Source organism: Colletotrichum godetiae (genome assembly GCF_030913485.1).
Source record: "Colletotrichum godetiae strain CBS 193.32 chromosome Unknown BDP55scaffold_14, whole genome shotgun sequence".
Classification (NCBI taxonomy): Eukaryota; Fungi; Ascomycota; class Sordariomycetes; order Glomerellales; family Glomerellaceae; genus Colletotrichum; species Colletotrichum godetiae.
In genome coordinates, this window is record NW_026851262.1 from 39,924 (window position 1) to 64,479 (window position 24,556).

General features: G+C 53.2%; 6 protein-coding genes across 6 annotated transcripts; 2 read left to right on the forward strand and 4 right to left on the reverse strand.

The window, feature by feature from the left end:
• The first annotated feature begins 506 nt into the window (after positions 1 to 506).
• On the forward strand, positions 507 to 2,217 carry BDP55DRAFT_81180 (ferritin-like domain-containing protein). Its single transcript, XM_060581235.1, has 4 exons — positions 507 to 712; positions 768 to 912; positions 1,036 to 1,563; positions 1,624 to 2,217. The coding sequence occupies exons 1-4, from the start codon at positions 597 to 599 to the stop codon at positions 1,765 to 1,767; spliced, it is 933 nt and encodes a 310-aa protein (XP_060431289.1). The 5' UTR covers positions 507 to 596; the 3' UTR covers positions 1,768 to 2,217.
• Positions 2,218 to 2,898: 681 nt separating this feature from the next.
• Positions 2,899 to 4,294, reverse strand: BDP55DRAFT_630255 (GDSL-like Lipase/Acylhydrolase; the record flags this gene model as incomplete). Its single annotated transcript, XM_060572125.1, has 2 exons — positions 2,899 to 4,059; positions 4,133 to 4,294. 2 exons carry the CDS (start codon positions 4,292 to 4,294, stop codon positions 2,899 to 2,901), a joined length of 1,323 nt encoding a protein of 440 aa, XP_060431290.1.
• An 826-nt stretch (positions 4,295 to 5,120) lies between these two features.
• BDP55DRAFT_81144 (uncharacterized protein) lies at positions 5,121 to 6,173 on the reverse strand. The gene has a single exon (XM_060581234.1). The coding sequence runs from the start codon at positions 5,895 to 5,897 to the stop codon at positions 5,262 to 5,264; it is 636 nt and encodes a 211-aa protein (XP_060431291.1). The 5' UTR covers positions 5,898 to 6,173; the 3' UTR covers positions 5,121 to 5,261.
• A 4,476-nt stretch (positions 6,174 to 10,649) lies between these two features.
• BDP55DRAFT_727027 (patatin-like phospholipase) lies at positions 10,650 to 12,613 on the reverse strand (the record flags this gene model as incomplete). The annotated part of the gene is made up of 4 exons (XM_060579236.1): positions 10,650 to 11,372; positions 11,427 to 12,243; positions 12,315 to 12,445; positions 12,554 to 12,613. The coding sequence occupies 4 exons, from the start codon at positions 12,611 to 12,613 to the stop codon at positions 10,650 to 10,652; spliced, it is 1,731 nt and encodes a 576-aa protein (XP_060431292.1).
• Positions 12,614 to 14,086: 1,473 nt separating this feature from the next.
• On the reverse strand, positions 14,087 to 15,869 carry BDP55DRAFT_81292 (Leo1-like protein-domain-containing protein). The gene is made up of 2 exons (XM_060581236.1): positions 15,278 to 15,869; positions 14,087 to 15,227 (listed from the first exon to the last, which is right to left on the reverse strand). Exons 1-2 carry the CDS (start codon positions 15,530 to 15,532, stop codon positions 14,277 to 14,279), a joined length of 1,206 nt encoding a protein of 401 aa, XP_060431293.1. The 5' UTR covers positions 15,533 to 15,869; the 3' UTR covers positions 14,087 to 14,276.
• A 1,786-nt stretch (positions 15,870 to 17,655) lies between these two features.
• On the forward strand, positions 17,656 to 18,907 carry BDP55DRAFT_549299 (Mob1/phocein family protein; the record flags this gene model as incomplete). Its single annotated transcript, XM_060568918.1, has 3 exons — positions 17,656 to 18,157; positions 18,207 to 18,318; positions 18,367 to 18,907. The coding sequence occupies 3 exons, from the start codon at positions 17,656 to 17,658 to the stop codon at positions 18,905 to 18,907; spliced, it is 1,155 nt and encodes a 384-aa protein (XP_060431294.1).
• Positions 18,908 to 24,556: the final 5,649 nt, after the last annotated feature.

Consider the following 24,556-nt stretch of genomic DNA (forward strand, 5'->3'; position numbering starts at 1 on the left):
CAGTTGAACTAGGTCAAAAACTGAGTTCTTCTTCGCAGTCAATTACAATCAATTATTGGGCCTTCCGGGTATCCCACCGTATAGCCACAGCGCGGCTGGTACTACCGCCCGCAAGAGTTCACAAGCCTTGCCACTGTTCATCTCTTTCCATGACGAGATCATCATCTCTTTCTGGAGAATGTTCGTGATCTTCCGATGTGCTACCACGGGCTAGCGTGCATTCGTTCCAGTTTATCCTTTCCAATAGCTCCATGGGAAAGGGTCTATCCGAGGGAGCGGGATTTGGAGTGCAGTAAGCATATTCCTGCGGAAAGCGGGCTTGTCTCTGAGTAATCTCGTTGCGAAAGAGTCTCATCACAAGGCGTCATGTTAGGTTGTTGACAAATGGAGTGCTCACTTAGAGTTATCTGATATATAAGACGACAGCTTGGCTGATGATATGAAGGAAGAGAAGGAACAAGCCTCAGTAGATACAGCGATCTCACCAACAGTCCTTCCTTACCAAACCATCAATCAACTCTTCTCGTGATTCTATTACACATAAGCACATAGTCACTTCATATCCTACAACTCCCATCTAATACAATCCCACCAATATGCGTACCTCATCCATCATCCTTGCGGCTGCGTCCGCCGCCTCCGTCTTGGGTGCTCCTCTAGAGAAGAAGGCTAACTACGACCCCCTTCCCGGTGGTGATATCACCATCCTGAAGTAAGTCACACTAAGCAGCAAGCTGTTTGCTCCAATTCTAACAAACGTTCAACAGCTATGCTCTTACCCTCGAGTACCTCGAGCGCAAGTTCTACGAGGAGGGCTTGGCGAACTACACCGAGGCCGACTTCTGCAAGTACGCCGGTGAGGTCGGCGAGAAGTTCTACAAGAACCTCAAGACCATCTACGAGGACGAGAAGGTAAAGTTTCTACCCCCGAGCATACCGATCTCTGGAAAACGTGGCCTCTGAGCCATTACCACAACATACACTATTCTTGAATACCAGCAACCCATAAACTAACACCCCTCACCAAACACCCAGACCCACGTCGACTTCCTCAAGGGTGCCCTCGGCGCCTCCGCCATCCCCGAGCCGACCTTCGACTTCCCCGTCTCCGACGCGGAATCCTTCCTCGCCCTCGCCTCCGTCCTCGAGGGCGTCGGTGTGTCCGCCTACCTCGGTGCCGCCGCCGTCATCGCAGACAAGACCTACGTCCCCGTCGCCGGCTCCATCCTGACCGTCGAGGCCCGCCACTCCTCCTACATCCGCGCCGCCCTCCGCCAGAAGCCCTTCCCCACCCCCTTTGACACCCCTCTCGACTTCAACCAGGTCCACTCCCTCGCCTCCCAGTTCGTTGTCGCCTTCGCGCCGGGTACCCCCGCCCTGCCCTTCAAGGCCTTCCCCAAGTTGACCGTCTCGCCTACGCCCAACTCCCACGGCGCGCTGTTCGAGGGTGCTTACAAGGCTGCCGTTGACGCGCAGACCGTTCCTGCCGGAGCGACCGTCTACGCTGTCTTCTTCTCTGGTCTTGACACCTACTACACCGAGGTTGCCATCAGCGGCAACGACGTAAGTGACATCCGTCAGGCACTGCCTCTAAGTTCCCTATGCTTACCATGTTTCCCGCAGTACATCGTCGAGAAGCTGCCCGAGGGCCCCGAGGGCCAGGTCTACTGCGTCCTCAGCACCGCCAACGGCAACAGCACCAAGGTCTCTGACGAGAACACCGTTGCCGGTGTCGCTATCCTCGAGATTGAGGAGGCTGACTGGTAAACAAACCATGACAAAAGGTGTTTGGTGATGAAATGGTTGCATGACGCAGTCTGGAGCACTCTTGACGAACATCTGATACGGCTTTTTATTACTATCTCAAAATCTTCTTTGTACATATTGGAAACTTAGCTCAAACTGCGGAAACCGACTTGATAATTAATGCAATATTGTAACACAGGTTGTATGTGAAGTCTGTTGTGTGACATGCTTTCATACGGATATACCACAGTCACAACAAGGCGTCTGAAGGAGAAAAGTTTCTTCCATCCATGCAATCGAGGTCGCTGATTACCTACCTCTATAATGATAAGTGATAGTAAGATAATCTAAAAGGGGAGTGGTGTCAATCTAGCCAAGTCCTTTTCCCTTTGATCAAAAATGGAATATCCATCTACAGGTAAGGTAGTAGGTAAACAGATAAAGCATGAAAGAAGAAGACACCTTCCCACACGTCCCTTCTTCCCTCCAAAGAGGTGAATCCAAGTCACCTGACCCCCTCACCTGGGCTCTCCCTAGGGTATATATCCCACCCCAACCTCACTTTTTGTCACCAGCATAGCAGCGCCCGTCTAGGTCGGCGAGTTCAGGTCAAGCTGTGTGCGAGTTGGTCGAGTGGTAAAAATAGAGAAATACTCCAATGAAGTCAGAGTCCGGGTTGACTGAGGGGCGCGCTGTTCGAATCCGGGCAGGGGCGTGGATTATACGGTCAGTTATCACCCTCTCTTCCTCCCTTTTCTTTTTCTCCCTTCTATAGATTCTTTGATGTCTATTCTTTTCGTCTCATCCTTCTTCTTGTTTTTTTGCCTCTGGCGCTGGAGGTGTCGATAGATGAATTCCCGTGTGCTTCGAGCATCGCGATGGCTCGTCAGTCACGGACAGATTCTATGGTGTTCGCCGTCCGCTCTAGGGAGGCTTTCACTTCACCAAGCTACAAGTACCTGTGCCGTTTTATCAACAGCCAATTACACACGCGAGGCCAATCATCAACTTCCACGTATACGGCCAACCATCTGACGAATCCTCCTCGTGCTTATACGTTGGATTCGCTTATATACTATCTCTATCTGATTCACCAAACATCGCCCCTTCTTCTAAAGATCTTACCACCGCGCAGTCAGATCATATGGTTCCCTAATTCATCCCAGAAACCCCATCCTTGAACTTCTCAAACAGCGACAGATCGATCCCAGCAGCCATGGCCTCATACCCAGCCGGATTCAAATGCAGATGATCCCCCGTATCATACTCAGCCCTCAACTTCTCCGGCGCCGCAGGGTCCCTTACAATCGCATCAAAGTCAATCACGACATCGTACCGCCCGCTGCTCCGAATCCACTCATTCACCCTCTGCCGCGCCACTTCTCTCGTCGGGTCGGAGTACGGCTGCCCGTCGCCCGTAAGCGGCGTGATGGTCGCCCCGAACACTGCGATGCCGAACCGGTGAAGACGCGTGATCATCTGGTCGTACGCCATCACGAGCCGGTCCCCCACGGCCTCCTGGGCGGCGGTGGTGTTGGTTGCGGTGCCAATGTCGTTGACGCCGATGAAGACGATGGCGTATTTGATGCCGGACTGCGCGATGACGTCCCTGTCGATGCGTCCTAGACCGTTGGGACCCAGGCCGTCGGCTAGGACGCGGTTGCCGCCCGCGGCCTCGTTGACGATGGCGATGGCGTTGGTGGAGGATTCATTTTGCATGCGCGCGAGGAGGCGGTCGGGCCAACGGTTATTCGCGTTCGTCGTGGAGCCCCGTCCGTCACTGATGGAGTCGCCTACAATAGCGACGGCCGAGGCGCCCTTAGGAACCCAGCCCTCTAGAGCACTGATGAGGTACCAGTGATCCGTCGTCGTCGCGGTCGCGTTGGTCCCGTTGCCGGCGGTGGCAGCGAGGTCCTGGTCCGCGACGTGGTTCCCGCTCTTGAGGAAGGACGTGGTGCGGCTGCCCGGGTGGCCGGTGATGCTGTTCGTAGTCTGGCCGTCGGCGAGGTAGATCGTGATGGAGACGATGGACTGTGCTTCGACGGGGAGGTCGATCGGGTCTGAGAAGACGATGGCGCCGTTGGGCACGACGAAGCCGCCGCTTCCCGAGAAGGTGACGACTTGGAGGGAGTCGACGTCGACGCCACTGGTGCCGGCTGTGTTGTTCGCCGTCCGGGCAATGGTTACGGCTGTGATGGGGAGGTCTGAGCCGCCAAATGCGTTGCTGATTTGCAGGCGGAGGGTCGAGGTTGCGAGGGAGACTTTGACGGTTTGGCGGAGGGTTGCGTCATGGAAGACTCGACCTGTCTCGTTCTGGGCGGAAAGTTAGGGGACGACGCTTCTGATAAAAGCCATTGAAACTTTGGGAAGGGAGAAGAAGACTCACAAATGGCGCTGGGGGTAAGTTGGCCGGCTCGACCAGTTGAGGCATTGTTCCCCAGACGGTGACCCATTCGCTCTCATCCCGTGTAGGGTGCTGAGGGCGTGCTTCTGCCAGAGGCGAAAGGAAGAGCAAGGCCGTGAAGGCCGTCTTGAGGGAGGCGATCATCATCGCGACGAGCTACAGAGAAACGAGTGCTGGCTGCAGATGCACCTCTTTTGGGCCCCAATTAAAAGGGGGCCATCGTGAGCCTTATAAAGGCGCCCAGAGACGGAATTCGGTGCTTTCATTGCGTCGCCTGCCCCTCAATATAACATGGTTCTCCAATTGGAGATTTCATTGCAGCGCTCGCTATGTGGGCAGCCGGTGGGCAAGGGCGAGAGGGCATCCGGCAACGCGGAACCTGATGGATCGCTGGATAATGGCATGAAATGGGTTCAACCCGGTTGAAGTTCAGGCTAAATTCAAAGTTGTCGTGGGGAAATTTGGAGATCAGAGTTGAAGTGGGTGCTGCGGGAGATGAGATTGAGCAGTTCGTCCCATGCGATGCGACGCCGTCTCTCCAAGTCCCGCACTGGGGGGCCGGGGCCGCTGTCTTTCCCCGCATGGGTACACTCAATTGGTGCCGCCATGGCCTGGGGAAGATCTTGGGGTCGGCGACGAACGGAGGGAGGGGCCCGGAGAGGTGGGTTAGGTGGGCTAGGTTTATGAGACTTGGTCACGGGAGATAATGCAACTATGACGAGGATGGGAGCGTAGATCAATGATTGGCATTCCAATTGTACACAATGTGCACCTGTGTACAAGAAGAGGGGCGAGCGGCTCAAGTCCTCCAAGAAACGACCGTGGTTCATCCAAACAATTCCAACGTCAAATCAACCAAACGAACAAGTAGCGAGCGACAAGGAACGACATCCATCGACCCAGGTTTTAAACAGAAAGAAATGCCGAGCCATATGGATGGCGAACGAAAGAAGGAATCGAAGTGTGGCCATGATCAACCTTTTGCGATCTCTAGCTTCCTCGAAAACCTCGGCATGGTACAAGGAAAGGGAATCAAGGGAGGTGTAGATTGAGATGCAAAGTAGTCGGCAATTCGTAACGGATAAGAAGAAAAGCTAACAAGACCATCGCACTAGATGTCCAAGTGGATTGCCGCGGGAGCGGGACCGGCAGCCACGTCGGCCCAGTCACCGGCGCAAGTGATGAAAGCTTCGGAAGGATGGTTGGCCATGCCATACTCGTTCTCAAGGGTGTCTGTAGCTCTGCTAACGCGCGAGTGCGAGATGTGGACCTTCATGCTGTCCTTGGACGAGTTGTCCTTGATGTCGAAGCCACCAGGGCAGCCCTGGCCCCAAATCCACCGATAGGTGCTCACGGTACCAAGGGGCAACTGTGTATCGAGGAGGTTCATATTGTCTATGGTCAAAGCGGACCCAGGGACAACTGAAGTTGTAGCCGTGGCTATAGTAGCGAGTGAATTGATGACAGTGTCGTCTGATCCCGCTGTCTCCGAGGTAGTCCTGGAGGCAGCGACTTCGCTGTGAGAGATCATGTCGAAGTCGCCATCATCGTCAAGGTCCGAGGTGTATTTTAGCTCGGGGCCTGGCATGACGCGGGCAACCCGACGGTCAGCGAAGGAGGACGAGGGCTCGTTGGAGACCTTGTACTGCGGACTGCGATGTTCTGAGAAGTTGTCCACGGAAGGATGTTCCGGCGTGGCGCTGGGGAACGAAGGATGTGAGTGCATGTCGTCTTGATGAGCCATCATGGTGATGTGGGGAAGGGCGGAGAGGGAGGAGTGTATCGAGTGTGTATGAGCTCGGCGATTCAGCGACGCAAGCTGATGGTAGATGGGCGGAATAACGCTGTAACAGAGATGTTGTCAGCCTATGTCAAGAGACCGAGGGCAGGAGACATATGTTGCTCACCACAGATGCGGCAGGACTAGAACAGGCCCTGGAAAGACGAAGCAGAAGAGAGTAGAAGAAAAGTGATGGTAGGAAGCTGGTCAGCGTTCAGCTATAAGAAAGGCCTCAAGGTGCTTTCGTCTCAGAGAAGCAGTGTTGCCGTCCGTTCCAGGATAGCAACGGTGGTCAAGAAGTCTGATACCTGAACTGAGAGAACAGGATAGAATGGTAAGGTAGGTAGGTTATAAAGTTGTTGTACACAATAATATGTTTATTATACTGGGGAGTAAATGGGAGAAGGCGAGGAAAGATGGACGGCGGACGCTGAGTGCTTTATACAGAGTACGGGCGTCTGACCAAGTAGGTAAGGTAGGTCTGGAGGTAGGTTGTGACAAGTAGTGGCAGGTTGGGGTATGTGTCGACCGATGCCCGGAGTGAAAGGGTCAGCCAGACTTTTTTTCCCTCCTGAATTCCCCCCTTTCCGTTTTTGTTCTTCCCTTTGCTTTCCCCTCGGACCCTTCAGGCCCTCATCTCAGGTACATCGATCCCAGCGCCACTTGGCTGCACCGACGGGATGTGCAGCTCGCTGCATGATGGTGCTGCAGCGGGCATGTAGGCGTAGAAGGTGATGATGAAGCAAGGTGAGTGGGAACGGGGACGAGGAAAATGCCCGGAGGAGGGAACGTAAAGGAATTTGGGGGGGGCGGCTGGAGTTCCAAGTAACCAGGAAGACTTGGGCAAGGAGGATTGGAGTTGGACTGAGGTGCTAGAGAGTCCGATGCGGGGCACTAATGTGTGGTACTTTCCCACACGGTAAACTTGGTGTTCGAAAGCAGGAGCGTACGGTTACAGTGAGAACCTTGGACTTTCGCTTTTCGACATTTCATCATCTTTTTTTTTCTTTTTTTTTTCTTCAGCTGCTCCCTGCCCGCTCCAGACTTTTATAATTTGCGTCCACGAGTGATTCGTCACCTCCGGTCTAAGGTACCTAGGGTGTTGCGTACCTTAGGCGCCGATTCCCCTCACCAGGGAAGGTAGAAAGAACGTACCTTTCTCTGTTTCTCAACTGGCAAGAGGTTGAATTTGGCCTCAGGGTTGGGCTTGGGTTGGCGCCGGCGCCATGGCGTTGTTGCCGCGCATGCCACTGCCATGCCATGCCAGGCCCATGACACACTTCCGATCTCATACACATTGAACTTGTCTCCTCCTTCCACTTTACCCTTCTCAAGAGTTCTTTGCTGCTCGCCTCGTTTTTCCAATTTGGCTAGCAGCCCGAGTGCAGTACCTCAACGCTTTTACTAGCCCTTGTTTTCGCGTTTTCGGAGCAGATGCTTATGTTTGTCGTCGTCGCTCTAGCTTCTTTTGAGACCGACCAATAATTACCCCGCGTAGCTACTGGGACTTGTTCGTCGTGAGACATGACAGATGACAACCAAGACCGCCGCCAACATCAAACCTCGACAAAGTCCTGGCCTTCGCGGTCCAGAACCAGAATGGACCATCTGAGCGATGCAAAACGGGAAACCCAACGAACCGTTGCCAACCCGTCCGCCCCATTCTCAAATCGAGCTTAGACGCAAGCCACACGATGTGCAAATACACCTACAGACACGGATACTCTCTCAAAAGTCTGCGAAGTCTCGACATTCTTTCATGGCAGTGCCAAGCCACGCTGGCTCGCTGCTGGTGTTTTACCCCGGGGCGATGTCGCAAGCAACCTGGAAACAAGCATAACGTGCTTCTCCACCATCAGCCAATGTCTTGCAGAGCACTGCCCACGCTGGGTCTGCCAGCAGTGGTCAATTGGCTTGCACCATGTAACCGCAGTGCCCATGTGCCCCAAGAGATCGTCAAAATGACGCTCATCTACTCCGTACACAAGCTTTCTCACCGAAGAGGTGAGCCATACCTCCCGTACGGAAGCACATCGGACATCATCAAGAACAACCCGTCGATTTCCCCCGTACAAATCAGTACTGGGTAGTACACTATTAACATTTCTGGGTTCAAGGGGTTCGCGCGAATAGGCACCTTCGCTTTTGATAATCTCCCGCCGCTGTGTGACACAGCCCGCCGGCCACCCACCTGCAACACGATTGCACACAACGTTGCCCTATAGCCTGTTATCTGGACCATTATCAAATTCAATCTTCAAATCACGTTTGCGCACCTTGGCCTTTCACCGATCGCAAGGCCGGATAGGAGCCCCCCGGCCCAATCACCCACTCTCGACGAGTACAAGATTGCCGAGCAAGATTTACCTGAGCTCGTTAGGTTGCGCGGTTACTTTCGGCCTGGGATTCCCCAGGTGAGTATCATATGTCACTACTCGGCGCCATCATTGGTTCGATACCGAAACTTTATTAGCGAAACAATGACATCTTTGTTCCGCGCGGAACCCTCTCCTACGGTTGTGTGCCGGCGGCCAGCCAGCCGGCTCAGGACCTCTCACGTCTCGCAGCAACTTATCTGGCCATCCCAGTATCTTCGTCGGATCTTGGGCTGTGACTCAGATTTGCACTACTGTGTATCCGTAGGCTCAGACATTTTGGCGCTCTGCCATCTGATGTCTCGCATGTCTGTCAGTCACCGTACAGGGCCCGACGTCGGGGATGGACTCCGATCAGCAACCTGCCATCATACTGGTCCTGCATTGCATCAGCAGCAATGCCAGCACACGCAACAGCAACATTTCAGCTGCATTTGATGGTTGGACCAGTAAAGAGACAGGGCCCAGCGACGTCACTACACTAAACCCGAGTGCTAGACATTACCCCCGGCCTGTGTCATTTGTCCCCGGGCAGCCAACCATTCTGCCGGTTGTTTCCCCGTCTTCAATGCGTTCAAGCTCCCCACAGTCGGTGTCGCCGGCAGCATGCCTATGGGGAGCAGTACCGGTGCAGGAAGAGCATGCAAGCTTACACACCACGAACCACCCTTAGAGCCAGGCTATATCAGTCTGCTATAGGTACGATAGCATCCAAGGCCCGAGGGGGCATTATTGAGTAAATAGGAGCCTTCGAGAGCACCACGGGGCGCAACACCGACTGCTATGGGAAAGATCTTCGATGCTGTCCTTCTCACATGACGGCACAGAGCCCGGACAGCACCGAACGGCAGCTTCTAGCCCCGGAACCACAATTCTCGGGCGCGAGTCCTGGACTCTGTCCTATTTTGCGATATGGGACCCAAGACACATGCAGGACTCCCGACTAAGTCCTACACGTTGCAACGCTGTATTTGGCATTACACCGACCACCTTGTCGGATTGTCCAGCTGCTCCCAAATGACGCTCCAAGAGAGTGGACGACGTGTCTGACCCGGCTCCTTGAATTTGATGTGCTTTTGAGCAGCCCGGAATACTTCCCCGAACCCCTTGGCATGCAACGATGAACATGGCATGAGGATCGAGGACCGTCAACCGCCAACCAGCACCCTGCGAACAGCCAACGCCCTGCTTGGGAAGGAGAAGATTCACGCACTATCCGCGGCCCTGTGACCTCTGCGCGAAATATCTACCTACCCTGCCTCGAAAGTCGTTGTGCCGATTCATCCAGGGAAAAGGGCCGCCAAGACCTCAAGGATCCCCGATTATGTTTGACCAGCCCATCGCTGCCAGCCCTGCCCACCAATTCTAGCGTTGGTCCTCAGGGGCCCCATATCGAACTTCGAGAAGGCTTCTAGCGTGCTGATCTCTCCTGCGCCCCTGCCGGCCGCGGCACCGCCCAAGACATGCATACCGTCACTTCCTCCTTCACTGGATATCCCGCCAGCCCGCCAGCCCCCTTTCCCAATCGTGCATGCTCTCGTACCTGTATCTGCTTGCTGGCCCTGTAGGATGTGGCCCTTCCATGCATGACGACTTGACGGGGAACCTTCGCCTGGCCATCCGGACCATTGGTAAGGCTCACAAGCGTCGAGGGGGACAACTGCAACTCTGATGAGGGATAAATGGGCATGCAAGCACCTGCACGGCGAGGGCGCGCGGCAAGGCGTTCACGGTTCCGCCCTTACTTATGCTTCACACTCTTAATGTGCGTTCATCAGGTGCCCACTCGTTCGGTCTCCAAATTTGGCATCATGTAGGTATGGATACAAAACAAAAAAAAAGGCTCTCGTGAATTTGGGTCATCAGACTCGTCACTGGACGCGTCTCTTCGTCATACAAGCTATGGACACCTATCGCACCTCCCCTCATCCCGGCCGAGCTGAACCTCCTGCATCTCCTACACCTCGCGGAGCCCACCTCCAGCGTCTGACCAACAACCCAATGAAGCAAGCTTCGAGAACATCTTCTCCTCGATCATTACCGATGCGATGCGTACTCCCCGTGTCTGCACAACCCTGCGCAGTACACGCATAGCCTCGAGAACACCGTGTCGTTTGTTGAAGCTTGCATGGCCGCCCCGCCTAAGCCAACCAGAACCTGCTTGTATCTGTACATAAGCCGCCCCCAGCTGCGATGCCGCCTTGTGGAGAGGGTAAGCTTGCGTGCATCTGGTCTCAACGTGGGCGTTGCATGCTCCAGGATCATATTGGATTGCTCAATTCGTAGCTCCCTTGTCGTCTCCCGTGACCAGCTGCGGTTCACAGCCTGCTTGTGGTCGACGCTATCAATATGCGGCCCCAAGACTACTAGCCCTCCGTTCCTTGTTGTTGATGTCCATCGATGCTGCTGCCGCCGTTGAACCCTTCCTCCTGAGCCCGCCCGCCTTTAACCTCCGGACAGTTTGATAGGACCTGTCCAGCTCGTTTTCAACCGCGCAACGAATACGAAGCGCAGCGACGGCGGGCCATACGCTCCGCTCCCCTCTCGAGATCCAGTAGTCCAGTGTTTCCCTAGTAGGCGTCTCGAGTAGGCGCACAAAGTCGCCAGCAGTCACTTCTGGGACCAATGTCATGGACGCGCCTGGTACTTGTTCGTCGACGAGGAAGCGCCGGATACCTGCCGGAAGGAGGCGTAATGTGTCGAGCTGGCGCAGCCGGTGTCTGAGCTCCAGCCCGACCATACGAGCTAGGAATGCTGTAATTGACGTCGTGCTGTTACGCGTCTCCATGAGTGATGGGCCATGCATGTCGCTCTGCAGGAACGGAATAAGGTAAGGTCGAGCCTGGCTGACGATGAAGTGGTTGACGTTAAACAGCTCGGCGATTCTCAAAAGGGGTGACTCGCGGTCCGAATAAGATACGTGAGTCCAGTGGTGGAAGTCAATTGTGTTTGCGGGTGCCCATGGAACGATGTTGCCATGGGCATCTTTGCAGAGAACTGTGGTTTCCCGGTGACCATACAGTGTTGCAGTGGAAGCATTCGAAGCTACTGCGGCAGTCCAGATAAGCTTGCACATGTTAGTATGCTGCCGCTTCCTTTGAAGAATAAGAAAAGTACTGACCACGTTCGGTGCCGTCAAGTAGTTAAGCAGCGTTGGAACGCCGCCTTGATCGGCGGTTGCAACAGTGATATTCAAAACCCTTTTGCTTCGATTGTACGCTTCCTCAAAGGTCAGGTCACCCACATTGGCTCGTACGCAGTCCTCCAACACTTTTACGTCGAGGAAATAGCCTTCACGAGTGAATCGCTTCAGCCTCCGCAGAAGCGTATTCCATCTCGTTGCGTAGGACTGCTCCTTTTGCGGGCCCTTTTCAGACTTGGATTTCCCAGAAAAGGCAGACAGGTCAATACCCTCTCCCTTGAGAACGTTAGGAAGCTCCTCTTCAGTGTGGATGGCCACCAATGCGGCAATGAGAGCACCCGTTGCGGTTCCAGTGATGATCCGCGGCAGAAGACCTCGAAGAAACAGTGCTTTCACAACACCAAGATGGCACACTCCGAAAATGGCACCGCCCTGCAAGACGAGCGTGCTCCTACCAAAAGCCTGCCTGGTATCGTGGATAAAATCCAGCTTCATCTGGTTTGTTAGTCCGACAGGCGCTCCATGGGGGTCGGACCCAGGTGTCGTTGGCAGATGAGTGATGTCCTCGACCGCTTCAGCAATCTGCGTAATGTATTCCTCTATAAGATACTTGGTGCCGGCGAAGGATCGGTTGTAAAGCGTCGGGGCAGTGATGTTACCCAAGTTTCGGATCAGGCCGGAACGAAGGAGGTTGACCAGCTGGTTCAGGTTCCCATCTTCTCTCGCAGTGATGAGGGAGTTGAGGCGCTCGTTGATCAGACGGTAATCGTAGTACTTGGACGTTGGGTTATTCCTCCTGTTGCAGCACGAATGCCATTTAGCATGTGCTTGTGAGACACTAACACGAGGTTGACGGTTTTTGCTCACCACAGGTCCAGTCCAAGCAGGTTATCTAGATGCAGGGCCGCCTCTTCCCAGTCTTCGAAGGCTTCAGCATGGCGAAGAAGTTCGAGCCATAGTTCGATGGGGGTTTTGCGTGTATACCAATCGCGGAGTTTCTGCAGATGTGCGCATTCGAGGTTAGCTGCAGCACGGTATTATTCGGTTACGAACAAGCCCGAGTCCAGACGCCCCCGGGGAGTTTGCAAGAAAAGCACCATACGTACCCGTTGCCAAAATTGCGTCACATCTACGGCCACTTGCCAGAGCGCAACGACTACTCCCATGGTTGCGCGACGGCGACTGTGGTGGTGAAGACCATGGAGGATCCCAAGCTGGCGGGGGATAGTAATGCTGATGAGGATAATGACGGGTAATATTGGGCGTTCATGGCAATTATGGCATTATGAGCGGGTGGAGTGAGGCGAGCGGCGTGTCTCTGATTAGAATGTTGCTTGCATTCCAGTTCCTAGGGAGAGGGCTGGACGGGCAAGACAGGTTTGGAAGATGCGTAGTAGATCAAGTAGAAGAATAGATATACAGAGATAACGATAGAGAAGGACGGTGGGTTTGCGATGTCAATATAGGGTGCTGGGGTGAACTTTCGCTGATTCTGACGAGATCGATCGGGATCCAAGGAGAGAAGGATGAGAAGAAGAAGCGCGCGTGCGGTCGAACGAACGAGCGGGCCAGCGGATGGTGGACGCTAAGATGGAGAGGGAGAGAGATGCGAGAGTAAGGTAGAAATCGTGTCTTCGAACGGTCCTGCGGCTGCGGAAGAGGAGGGACGATGAGTTGACTCGAAGGCCGTGTGTTCTTTCTACGCCGAATCGGAAAAGGGAAAGTACTTGTTGACTCGACTCGAACCACCGTGCCGACGATAGGACAGACAGACAGCTGTGAGGTTTGGATGCGTAGGTAGGTCACAGGTCCACGGGTGTCTGTGGTTTGGCTTGGCCCACGGCAATAAAAGGGCTGCGGATATTAATATTACCTTTAAGTCTGCGGCCTGCCGCACAGAGGAAGGACAAGGTAGCAGCGTCCGGATCTGTCGCCGATTTCCCACAGCAGCTTTCATTTGCAATGTTTCCCATGGATGCTGCCGGATGATCTGGGGCAGGCAGCAGCAGCTTTCTTCCCCTCCCTCCCCAGGATTACCCCCCTCCGCAGTGAGTGGTGTTGCTGCATTTGTTCAGTGTAACTGTAATGCCATGGTTCATGTTGACCACGAGACCCCAAGGGGCACCCCACACACCTGCGCTGCCGCTGCTTCCCGAGCTGCTGTACGTAAAGTTGGGGGTGGGCGGGCAAGCTCCGTCAGCTCCTTGGCTGTGCCGCCCCAGTGCCCCATCCCTGGCGGAAAGCTTCGACATGTGACAATGGATGGCAATCTGGCAGTGCAAGGTAAGGTAATTAGCTCTGTATCAAGGCTCCACGGCCCCTTCACGTCATCTGTCATGTTCGCATTTGTGGTGAGCTACAAGAATTGTCTTCATGTCCGAGCAATGTTTTCATATCAGAGCAGGCTGCAGGCTGTAGAGTCCGCTAAATCAATGAGCCACAATAAGTGATGTGCCACTTGCTCAGTTCCCAACAAAGTCAAATTACCTTAGCTACCAACGGCCCGGTCTGAGAGCCATGACACAGAATTAGGTCAAACGCTGCACGTGTCGTGCCGCTTATTCGCGCCAGTCTCAGTACGGCCAAGACTCGGAGGACAATTGTCACGAAGCAACCCTCGTGGACGCTTCAGGTTCATTCGAGATACCGAAACGCATTGAAAAAGGCCCATCTTCCGCAAGCCAAGTCTTGATTTGCATGTAATAGTAATAGTCGCCGCCCTCGGCGCGCAGCTTGCACCGGAGAGAATGCCGTGCTATAGTACAAGTCCTGATCATCTCTGACCACTCTAAAGCTGCAGTCAAGCACCTTTTGTCGTCGTCGATAACCTCACTCCGAATCGTCGTCGTCGACAACGTGACGGCGTCTTCCTCTGCCACTTGTCCCCATGTTGTCATCATCATCTCCATCAGCATCCTCATCGTCCGAAACCCGTCGCTTTTTAGATCGCGGCGCCTCGTCGAGGAGCTCCTCGTCGTCATCGTCATGGTCGACCTCGCTCACTTCGTCGTCACTGGCCACAATGAAGTCATCTTCCATGTCGTACTCGTCTCCTCTGCGTGCGCCACTAGGCAGATCATCGTCAGAGTCATACTCGGGACGTCTTCTCTTTTGCTTCGGTGCGCCAGGCATGCCTCTCTTTCGTGAACCACCACCTCGTCGTCCACCCTCGAGGTCGCCAATCGAGAGGCCTCCACTACGGCCGAACCCGCGGGTAGCATCCATGCGTGCAGTTTGTGTCTCCCGACGTCTTTGCATCTTCATGCGCTCTTTCTCCGCCTGCTCCGCTTGTCTCTTGCGCAGCTCGGGGTCTTGGATGGTGTTGATGATCATGTCCTTCTCCTGAGGCTTTTGCGATATCGATGCCATGCGCTCAGCAAGTGCAGCGAGCGCATCATCCGCCACTTCCTTTCCGGGCCGGACGATGAACTGATCAGTGACATGTCCAACGAACATGAGGAAGTTGCTGGTCAGCTCCGCCGCAGCGGCATAGTAGTGTCCATCCTGAAGCTCAGAGTATGGCTGGTCAGGTCCAGGAGCCAATGCCTTGGTAGAGACTTCAAAGTGCTCGTCTCCGACTGTCATGGTTACAGAACCGTCGCTCCATCTATGAATCATGGTGTTGCTCTGCAGCTTGTTTCCTTGTCTTCGGACACGGATGTCGGCCTTGGGTACGTCGGCCCTGGCATTCTCAATATCGTGTTCGGTAGGCTCGAAAGTCTCGGGATCGTAAATCGTTGGAATGATCTTCATAAACTTGGGAACACGCAGAGATCGTAGCTGGTCATTGTCAGCGCACGTTGGATGTATCAAGCTTTCCATCGACTTACTCTCTGGTCTTTCGACTTGGGAATGCGATGACGTTGCATCTCAACGGCCTCGATGACCTTCGTCTCATAATCGGTCGGCAACGGGGCCTCATCATCTCTTCCGTAGCCATCACCTCCATCACGGTCCGATGCGTCGTCGCGTTCGCTGCCAGCGCGACTTCGGTCCTCCTGAAGATCGTCTGCTGGCGCGTCGCCGAAGAGGTCCTCCTCCTCATCCTCGGGAAGCTCGTTCAATTCTTCTTCGGAATCTGACATATTGACGATTATTGGTGTTGCGATCGATGCAAGGTCTTTGATATTGAAAGGTTGGCGGCCAATTGAGCATGCGTGGTTGGCAGGTAGGTCGCCTAGCTTCTTTCCTCTTGCGCGGAAGATGCAGAGTGAGGCTTGAAAGACCCCTGTCCAAATTCTGACCCACCTGGAGGCTGGAGGTGAGTTCACTTCTGGGTGAGGCTGATGCACCGCCACATGTGCCCGAAGTCATTTCGGACGTGTAAAACTGCCGAGCGGGGATTTCGGCACATGTCCCAGCTGTAGTGGATCTTGTTCAGGGGACTCGGTGGAGGAAATTTGTAATGTCTCCAACTCGTCTTGTTTCTTCTTATTATCGAGGAAATTACGGATACAGAGCATAAGTTGTGCAACCGCATGGTCACATCACCTCCCAACCTCTTGAGCGCCACACGAGGCTGAGAAACGTCCCCTTCCTATGCCTCTAGCGTGAGCCCAATGGCGATGGAGCGAGACCATTCGGACCCAAATGCTGTGGGGATCGGGTCCGTGCACTCGCTTAATGTGACACTTCAAGTCTAGCGCTTCTTATGCCGCTACTCCTCGTGGATGCAGGAGCGAACGTAGTCTGAAGAAGCTCACCTTCAATCGCCCCTTTTCAGCTTAACCCTCTCTCCTTGCTCGATATCCGATCATTTTCGATTATCAAACGGACTGAACTCGAATCAGCAGAGCTGAAACTCGATAGTCCCAGCCTCTTAAGTCTTCCCAGGAGGTGCGCCGGTCGACCCAACTTTATAACCCCCTCCGATTCCCCCTCACCGCGGTACCTCCTCCTACCATGTCGAACCTCTTTTCAGGAATGTGAGTTGCCTTTTATCGTCAATTGTGTTGCTTTTCCATTTTGCGAATTGCTTCTTCTTCTTCCTCCTATCCCTTAACCCCACAGTTCTCTGCATGATGGAAAGACCGAGAACCCAGCGGGCGATCTACGGTGGCTGCACAGCAGACAGCTGTGAAGTTTGGTTCCTCGGCTAGTGCCGCGGCAGCCCGCACTTTGTTACATGCAACACGGCCCGGCCACCATCCGCCGAGACATGGGGTGCATTATCACACATGAAGGCATTGCCAAAACATCCGATATGAAGAGGCGAACCAGTCCTGGGAATTTGAGCAGCATGGTTGGGCAACTTGCGAGGGCTACTTGTCCTTTTGATGATGACGAGGGGCTGTCGGATTACCCACCTCGGCTGTGTTTGACATTGCTGCCATGGCCAAATGTCAGGCTTGGAATCATCCTCCTCAGAGACATGTGAGGCATCAGTAGGGACTGGATGATAAGGTGGCCTTTGGCTACAGCATCACCCTTTGCCAGACTTTCAGCTCGGCTGCACAATGCATCTTCAACTTCAAAGGGAAAAGAGAGACAGGTGGCAACAAGAATCCAGCAACATTCGAAACCGTCGACATTGGGACAGTCAACACAGCACGCATGCAATGGACGACAACGACTTCAAAGCCATAAGATCACGCCAAAGACTGGACGGCCATGATTTGCCGACTTTGACGCTGTGCTGAAGCCATTAGCTCGACAGCCAAGTGAGCTGAGCTGGAAGCTTATCGCCATCCCCATGTTTTGTTCAAGGGAGTACTGAAGGATTTCAATAAGGAAGAGAACCGATTGCTGTCGGGAGCAGGACGGAAGTCTTGCGCTTTTCCATCGCCTCTACGACAAAGAAATCACCGCAAGATACATCTTGGTCCTTCACTACTCCACAGTACCGGACCGTCTTTCTTGGACCGGGTCTCACGCACATGTTCAGCCTGGTGCCTACCTTATATGAGCGTCTCCATCGACAACAGGCCCGCGAGCAGGATATGATTATTGCCATCCAAGCGGGGCAATATGAGCCTACTTTCTAGAAGCCACGACACCTCCAAAGACAAAAACAACTGGATTCTTTTCCTTCCGAATAAGCTCATCAAACCCGAACTCTCGCCAAACAAAACACCCCCAAAACGTATTCTCGGAACCCCAGTTGTGCCTTGTGGCCTAGTCGACACAGGTCTCAGACAGACATCCCTTCCATTGCCAGAAGAAGCCCTTGGAAGTCCCAGATGCTGTGTCTCACTCAGCTCGAAATAACATGGCTGGTGCAAACCCTAGTGGCCTGGTTCCCTCGAGTACCTGGTCTAGTGGTTGGCTTCATCATGATGTTGGACCTTGTTATGTTCTTTACGGTGCTCATCGCGTTCGTGAGATACCATCGGCTAATCAGAATACGATAAATAGCAACGCCCGCTTTCGGGGCCAAGCCGCCAAACCGCCAGGCTCGAACAAATCTCCTACGTCCTCAACCGCCGGTCAGCCAACGTCACCGACCGTTTCTCAGGGAAGCCAGTCATCTACCAACTTGGCTCCTAAAGTCCCGCCTCTGCCCAACTCGCCTTCTCTCGCCCACTCTATTGGCATGGACGACCAGGGTGGCTTGTCCGACGGCGACGGCCTTCTCGGCTCCTACCATCTGCCACGGCCTATGCCCATCTGGCTGAACTCCAACTATGGCAAGCACATTGTCAAGGGCAACTTCATGACTCTGAGTGCGAGACCCAAGACGGTCGAACAGGGCGAGTGGATCGCGCATCAAGGTACGTAGTAACTCTTCCTCCTGAATCTCTAGTCGCTGACTCTTCGCAGTTGTCGAGCACTACCGTAACCTCTGGAATTTCGTGCGTGTTCTCCACGAGAAGGAGGAAGATGGCTCGACAATCTGCAACGGCACTACGTGCCCCAGAATGTCCGCCGGAGCGTAAGTTTTGCTGGCACGTTCATCCTCAACGACCTGACATCCTCGCAGGAACCACTCATTCACTTGGCTCAACAACCGTCGGGAGCCTGTCGAGCTTCCTGCCGCCGAATACATGACTCTTATGCAGAGATGGATCTCAGGCAAGATTGACGACACCAACATCTTCCCGACCGACCCCTCAGGCGTCTCGTATGCGCACAACGCAAACATCACCACCACGCCCCTCTCACAGCTCACAAACCCTGGTGAGCCCGACTGGATCGGCAAGCGATCAGGTTTCCCGCAGAACTTTATCGACGTCTGCCAAACCATTTTCCGCCAGATGTTCCGCGTCTACTCCCACCTCTACTGGGCTCACTTCACCGAGCCCTTCTACCACCTTAACCTCGAGAAGTCCCTCAACAGTTGCTTCAGCCACTTCATCCTTACGGCCACGGCTCTTGACATGCTCAAGCCTCATGAGCTCGAGCCCATGCAGCCGCTGATCGACCTTTGGGCCGCCAACGGCACCTTCCCACCCGAGTCCAAGGCTTACGAGTATGCCAACCTCCGCGCTGGCGAGCGCCTGATGCAACTTGCTGGCGTTTGATTAGACTTCTTATGCAGACGAGTCGGGCACGGCAGTCAGGGGCATCGAACCTGAACAGATGATGGCCACTCTTGTGCCTTTCAGCCATCCCCGAGGTCTGGAAAGTCTAAGTTTCTTGGAAACTTCTTGGACTCGTCTGATAGGGGAATATCTGACACTCTTGCCACCGGAACCTTGGCCCGTCAGACTGGAAAAATGAAGCAAATGGGGCCCCAGAGCCAAACACGACAACAAGAAGGAAACGCTTTTTTTTCAGACGCACGCACGCACGAACGCATTGCATTTGCAGCAGTCCCGGGAGAAAAGAGAAAGAAACGGGCTGTATGTTGGAGTTTTCGGATTTGCTATGAAGGCCAGGCAAGGTCTTGAGACACACACCCGTAAGAGAGACGACCAAATCGTCTCGCATGGGAACGGCCATGGGGAGGGAAGAGGAATTATTGGTAGACGACGATTCCGTAAACAAATCACAGTTAACTTGACAGAACGATGATTTTCTGCTTGGTTAACTAAGTGTGACTGACCGAGTGATGCTCGCATGGCCACCTCTCTGATCATAAATTCGACCTTCCGCGAAACACCTAGACGTCCCGCAAAGTCCTGGAACGATGCGATGGGCTCATAGTAGCTGTGTTTGGCTGTGATTAAGACTTGCCTACAGATCGCTTATCTATACCACAACTTTTGACTCCTCGAGCCTACGTGTGATGGCAAATTTGTCTTCAACTCTCTGGAACTCTCACGTTCGCAGGAAAGCACTTCAAAGGAATGCTACAGACCACTTTAAAGTTTCTATCAAGATCGTCTCATGCATCATTGAGATCTACGTTACGCCAGACGAAGAGGATCCCAACTCGTCCATCAAACCTTGCAAAAGATACAACGGATTGTACATGTGAATTTCGTAACCAGAGTTTGCCTGCTCGTCCTAGGCGTCTACTCCCGACCCCAAAGAGCAAGACGATTCATTCAAGCTTTCATCCAGGGACTGTCGGTAGGTCAGTACATCTAGACCACCCCAAGTTCCCCCAATTCTGGGAGTCATCGAGGCGGCTTATGTTAGGGTTGCCCGTAGGATCCTAACGGGTATGTTTCTCTTTCATCTCTGGGATATCCTGATTTAAAAGGCTGGGGGCGGAAGCTGCTGATATGCTTGCCTTCAATTGTGTGCAAGACTGCTAATCAGAGCCACGGCGGCAAGGTTGGTTTGTTCAGTCCGGTCATCCAGAAGGCTGAACAATCCATCTCCGATGCCTCGGTGGCCCATAATTAGAAATTTCCGAAAATAAGAGCAAAAGAGACTCGATGTCAATATTGAAGAAGCATGGAGTGTCATTTTCTTTCCTCTGTGCTCAAGGAGAGTCGAGGCTGTAAACTCTCTGGCTTACGGGTCCTACTCCAATCCGATATATCTCAACCCTACTGAAACTTACATAGAGTCCTGCTTTTTGCCTATTAGTCAAGTCCTTCATGGTGCTCGTCTCGTGAGACGGCCAGACATTGTCAACTGCAAAATGGACCATGCAAAAGTACCGGACATGACGGGAACCTAAAAACCAACATCAGACGACGAAAACGTTTTCACGACGGTGATCCGGGTTTCCTTATATTTACCCACATGGAGGCTTGGCTACTCATGACAGAGAGCGTTCAGTGAAATTTACCTCTTCCCTCACTCTATCAATGCCCTGCAAAGGATGTATTGAAATCTATTCAGATGCCAAAGCTGTCATCAAATTCAAACTGATCGTCAGATTTAGGATGGATATGGGCCGAACCTCTCACCAAGACTGTCACCCGTATGCCTAGCTTGAAGACTTTATATGGTTCATGGAATATCCTGTCTTATACTTCCGTCGAAAGCAAATTGGGAGAAGCAAGGGTTGAATGGCAGGCCTTGCTCTTGAAGATATGGATGTCCGGGGCTCGCTCGAATCGAAGTTCACTTCATCATAGGGGAGATTTCAGGAGATAATTCACACGTTGGAAAATGCCACCCACATTTGGACATGGGCTGAGTAAAGACAAGAGGCGATCCTGGCGTCTACTTCCCCGAGTTCATCCTACCACTTCTACGGAGAGTCAACCACGAATAGCCCAACTTGCACAAACTTCCGCTTACTGAGAGCATACCCAAGGGCTAAACCACACCCTCATCTCGGTTCCGGATCCCGCCAGATCGACGTCCTCGTCGAAACCTTATCCCATGGTCACTTCATAGATTTCATGTGATGGAAAAAGTCTGAAGTTCAGACGACATATATATAGATCTGGGACGTCTGATCTCTCGCCTCCGCACACAGACGGCACGCTTACACCGATAGAGTTCCGTCAGACCTAGACATCCGAGGACACAAAACTCACGAGAACGAATAAGCTAAACCCGAGTTTGGGTTTAGGATGGTTTTGGCATTGTCTGTTCATTCATCGGTAGAGGGGGTGGTCTGCATCCTAGGAGGAAGGGAATACCGCAACAACTGCCATTTGGAGCGATGACTCATTTCCAGATCCCTTGTTTTCTATCACCAACCATGCCTTTCTATAGCTGAGGAAAACATATCTCATTCTTTGCAGTCAAATTTATCATCAATCTCACTGTCTCTCTTGGAGAGACCAACAACGCAGTCCTCCCGCATCTACGGAATCAAGAAGTTGTTAAACACACTCGAGTGATTCCTCAACAAGCTCCCACATAATAGAACCTGACACAATAACACTAAACCTCGCCATGTGCCTAACCCCCTTCCCCAGAGACTCCAAGCAAAAAGCCTAGTGCTCCGATTTAAAAAATAATTACACGGCACCTCACTCATCACGAAACAGCCGGGAAAGCAGCCAAACCTGAACGCACAGAGCTTTCGGCGCGCCGACCCGATGCTGGCACTTGGCCGTGCTTCGAACCTTCTCCCGCTTCTTCTAGTTCACGTCAGGAAAATGTGTTCCATGAACCGACGCGATTTCGTCATTGTGTAGGTCAGTCCGGGATATACTGGGCTTACTAGCTTCCTTCTGTGATATTATTACACCCCATCATCAATGGCCGCCATTTAGAATCATTGCAGTTTTTGGGATTCACATCCCGCGGTGCTGATACCGCAAAGTGCCAACGCCAGTCTACATGTGAGAGTATACAGCGGTACATTCTCAAAACTGCTCGACTACGTTCTTCCAATTTCGAAAGAGTCATCGTAAACAGCTCAACGATAGTATCCGCATCCACGTAGTCACGGCCTGTCACCGCCGCTGCCAAGCACCGAACACTTCCGTTATCCCTTTAATTTTAGCAAAACCCCATCGACCGCCTCACCCGGTAATCCGAGAGAGGTAGAGAGGCAGGAGGGAGAAAGGTACAAATCGTAGCCCGTGACGTCCCAAGAGTCTCAGTCGTATGACTGAACTAGTGGAGACTTTGTCCCGTGTCTCTGCAGCTTGCGTAACTTTGTATAGATATTCGCAGTGAATACATTGGGAACAACAGTCCGGAAACCTAGTTACCCGCGGCGTGCGGCGGCGCAAGCTTGCGTGTATGCAACAGGCATCCCATAGCTCCGTTTCAGAATATCCGTCAAACGTACAGATGAGTGGCTACCCCCCCAAAGAGCCAGCGAAACTCCTCCTCCAAGTAATTTACACCAAAATCTGTTTTTAAACCTGAACGTCCAAACCCCCCCGGGGGCGGTACAAGCAAGGGGTCCGAATCCGGATATGCAGGAAGCGCAAAGGAGCGTGAAAGGGGAACGCTTCACCGCCAACCTGGGATGGAGGCGTCTGCCAGGCACGACTGGACGAAAAAAAGTGGGACGAAAGAAGCAACCATGCCCAACCCTTCGGGCAGGGAGCGATGAGTCAAACATCTCGAACTTCTCGCAGAACCAACAGTCAGCTTTCGGGGCTGGGGAGAGGAGGAAGGCGATGGAAGTGGCTGGGTGAACTCAACCGAGTCGAGAGATTGTTCCAACTCTACGACAGTCTACCGGGTTGGCTCTTTGTCGCTCATCCGGACATGAACCCTAAGACCAGATCCCAGTTCCCTGTATCGCACACAAACAAGCAGACCAGTACGCAAGGTTGGGGGAGTCTTGGGTTTTGCTTAGTGATGACAATATGCACAAGAGTCTTGGACGGGTTCTTGCGACCGACTCTGCAACGGACGTACGGAGAGTCCTGACGATCGTATAACTGAAGGAGGGTCCGAGGTGTCAAGTGAACGGTTCGGCCTGTCGAAGCACGGGATCTTGATCGCTTGTATCCGTTTGGGGGCCACTTCGATAACGCATGCGCTGCGGGTTTCTGCGATGCGCCATAAACTTTCCGCTTGCGTGTGGAGGTTTAGTTGAGAAGTGACAAAGTGAGGTGGTTGAAAGGAGTGCGATAGGCATTCCTACTGTGGGACCCTTTCTTCAGGAACATCGTGACAACTGATAGGATGACCTTCCGACTGCGTTTGACGCCCAGAGCGCAGAGTTTTCATTTCCAAAGAGTCATTGCTCTGGAGACGAAGTTTTTTTTTTTTTTTTTGCTTCTGAAGATTTCCATATACAAAGCGGGATGATAGCCGTACGTGGGATGGTGGCCTGCACGGCCTCTGTTCACCGCCATGGAGGCGTCCCGAATTTGTGGACGGGGAGAGATTCCGGCAGCTCATTCGAATCCACCAGTCTCAATCACTTGTTTGCAACACGGCAAGAACCCTGGGCGTGTGCATGAATGGGATTCTGGAACCGAATGATCCAAGCTCCGGAGGTTGAATAACCAGGATACAGCTCTATTGAAGCTTCTGGTATAGGGCGGTACCGTGCGCATCGACTCTGGTGATTCTTTTTTTTTTCCCCTGGTGCAGGACCAAAGGAGCAACGAGGATGAAAGACAGCCGACGGCCCAGGACTCTGGAATGACGTCGGAAGAGTGAAACGGAAGCTGTGGATCGCGGCATCGCTTCATGGCACGCGACGGGGGTCGGATCCATCGCTTAATGCTCAATCTCCGACTTTGAAGCTGGACGGGCAAGGGAGAAACTCTGACGGTAGCTCCGGAGTGGATCCCGGGGATGAGAAGCTTAAGCTGCCGGTTGGAGCTCACCGACAAAAATTAAACCTGGTGGCAGAGACCGTGAGACGAGATTGTCTATGACTCAAATTGAAGAAATTTCACGAGGACTGCCAGTCGTTCCACACTCTTCGATCATCGAAGGGGACGCGTAGGTTTTTGGTCATTGATTTGCTAGTCCGCGACACTGGCCGCTATGTTGAACTGGGAACCCTTTGCTCTCAATGCAAAGTGAGACCGGGGATCCTCACCGGGATGCTAATTCGGAGAGGTAGTCTTGGATCTAAGCCGGAAATCCAGGGAACAGGGGTGCTTTAGAGCGTAGATGCCCCGCTGGGATCAGCCCTGTCAGGAAACCGTCCCAGAGTGGCTGTATGAGATATTGCTTCTCGTTGGCAGCCATAGACCTGGTACAAAATTGAATCAAGTTTCTCGGTAAAAAGTTCCTAGTATCAGCGAACACTGGCTGCGGTCGAGCTTTGCAGGATGTTTGCTGAAGCCTGAAAAGCTGGTCAATAGTGGCTGGCCCACCTAGCTTCACTTGTAAGCCACAATCGCAAGACGAAGCCTTGCCCAGTTGCTTGGGTAAAAGGGCAGAACGGC

Excerpts from the sequence above, each read along its gene's own strand:
- BDP55DRAFT_81144 (XM_060581234.1), bottom strand. The coding sequence starts at position 5,897 with ATGATGGCTCATCAAGACGACATGCACTCACATCCTTCGTTCCCCAGC.
- BDP55DRAFT_81292 (XM_060581236.1), bottom strand. The coding sequence starts at position 15,532 with ATGTCAGATTCCGAAGAAGAATTGAACGAGCTTCCCGAGGATGAGGAG. Across the intron at positions 15,228-15,277 it reads CCAAGTCGAAAGACCAGAGA|CTACGATCTCTGCGTGTTCC; the intron begins GTAAGTCGATGG and ends GACAATGACCAG.
- BDP55DRAFT_81180 (XM_060581235.1), top strand. The coding sequence starts at position 597 with ATGCGTACCTCATCCATCATCCTTGCGGCTGCGTCCGCCGCCTCCGTC. Across the intron at positions 713-767 it reads GGTGATATCACCATCCTGAA|CTATGCTCTTACCCTCGAGT; the intron begins GTAAGTCACACT and ends AACGTTCAACAG. Across the intron at positions 913-1,035 it reads CCATCTACGAGGACGAGAAG|ACCCACGTCGACTTCCTCAA; the intron begins GTAAAGTTTCTA and ends CCAAACACCCAG.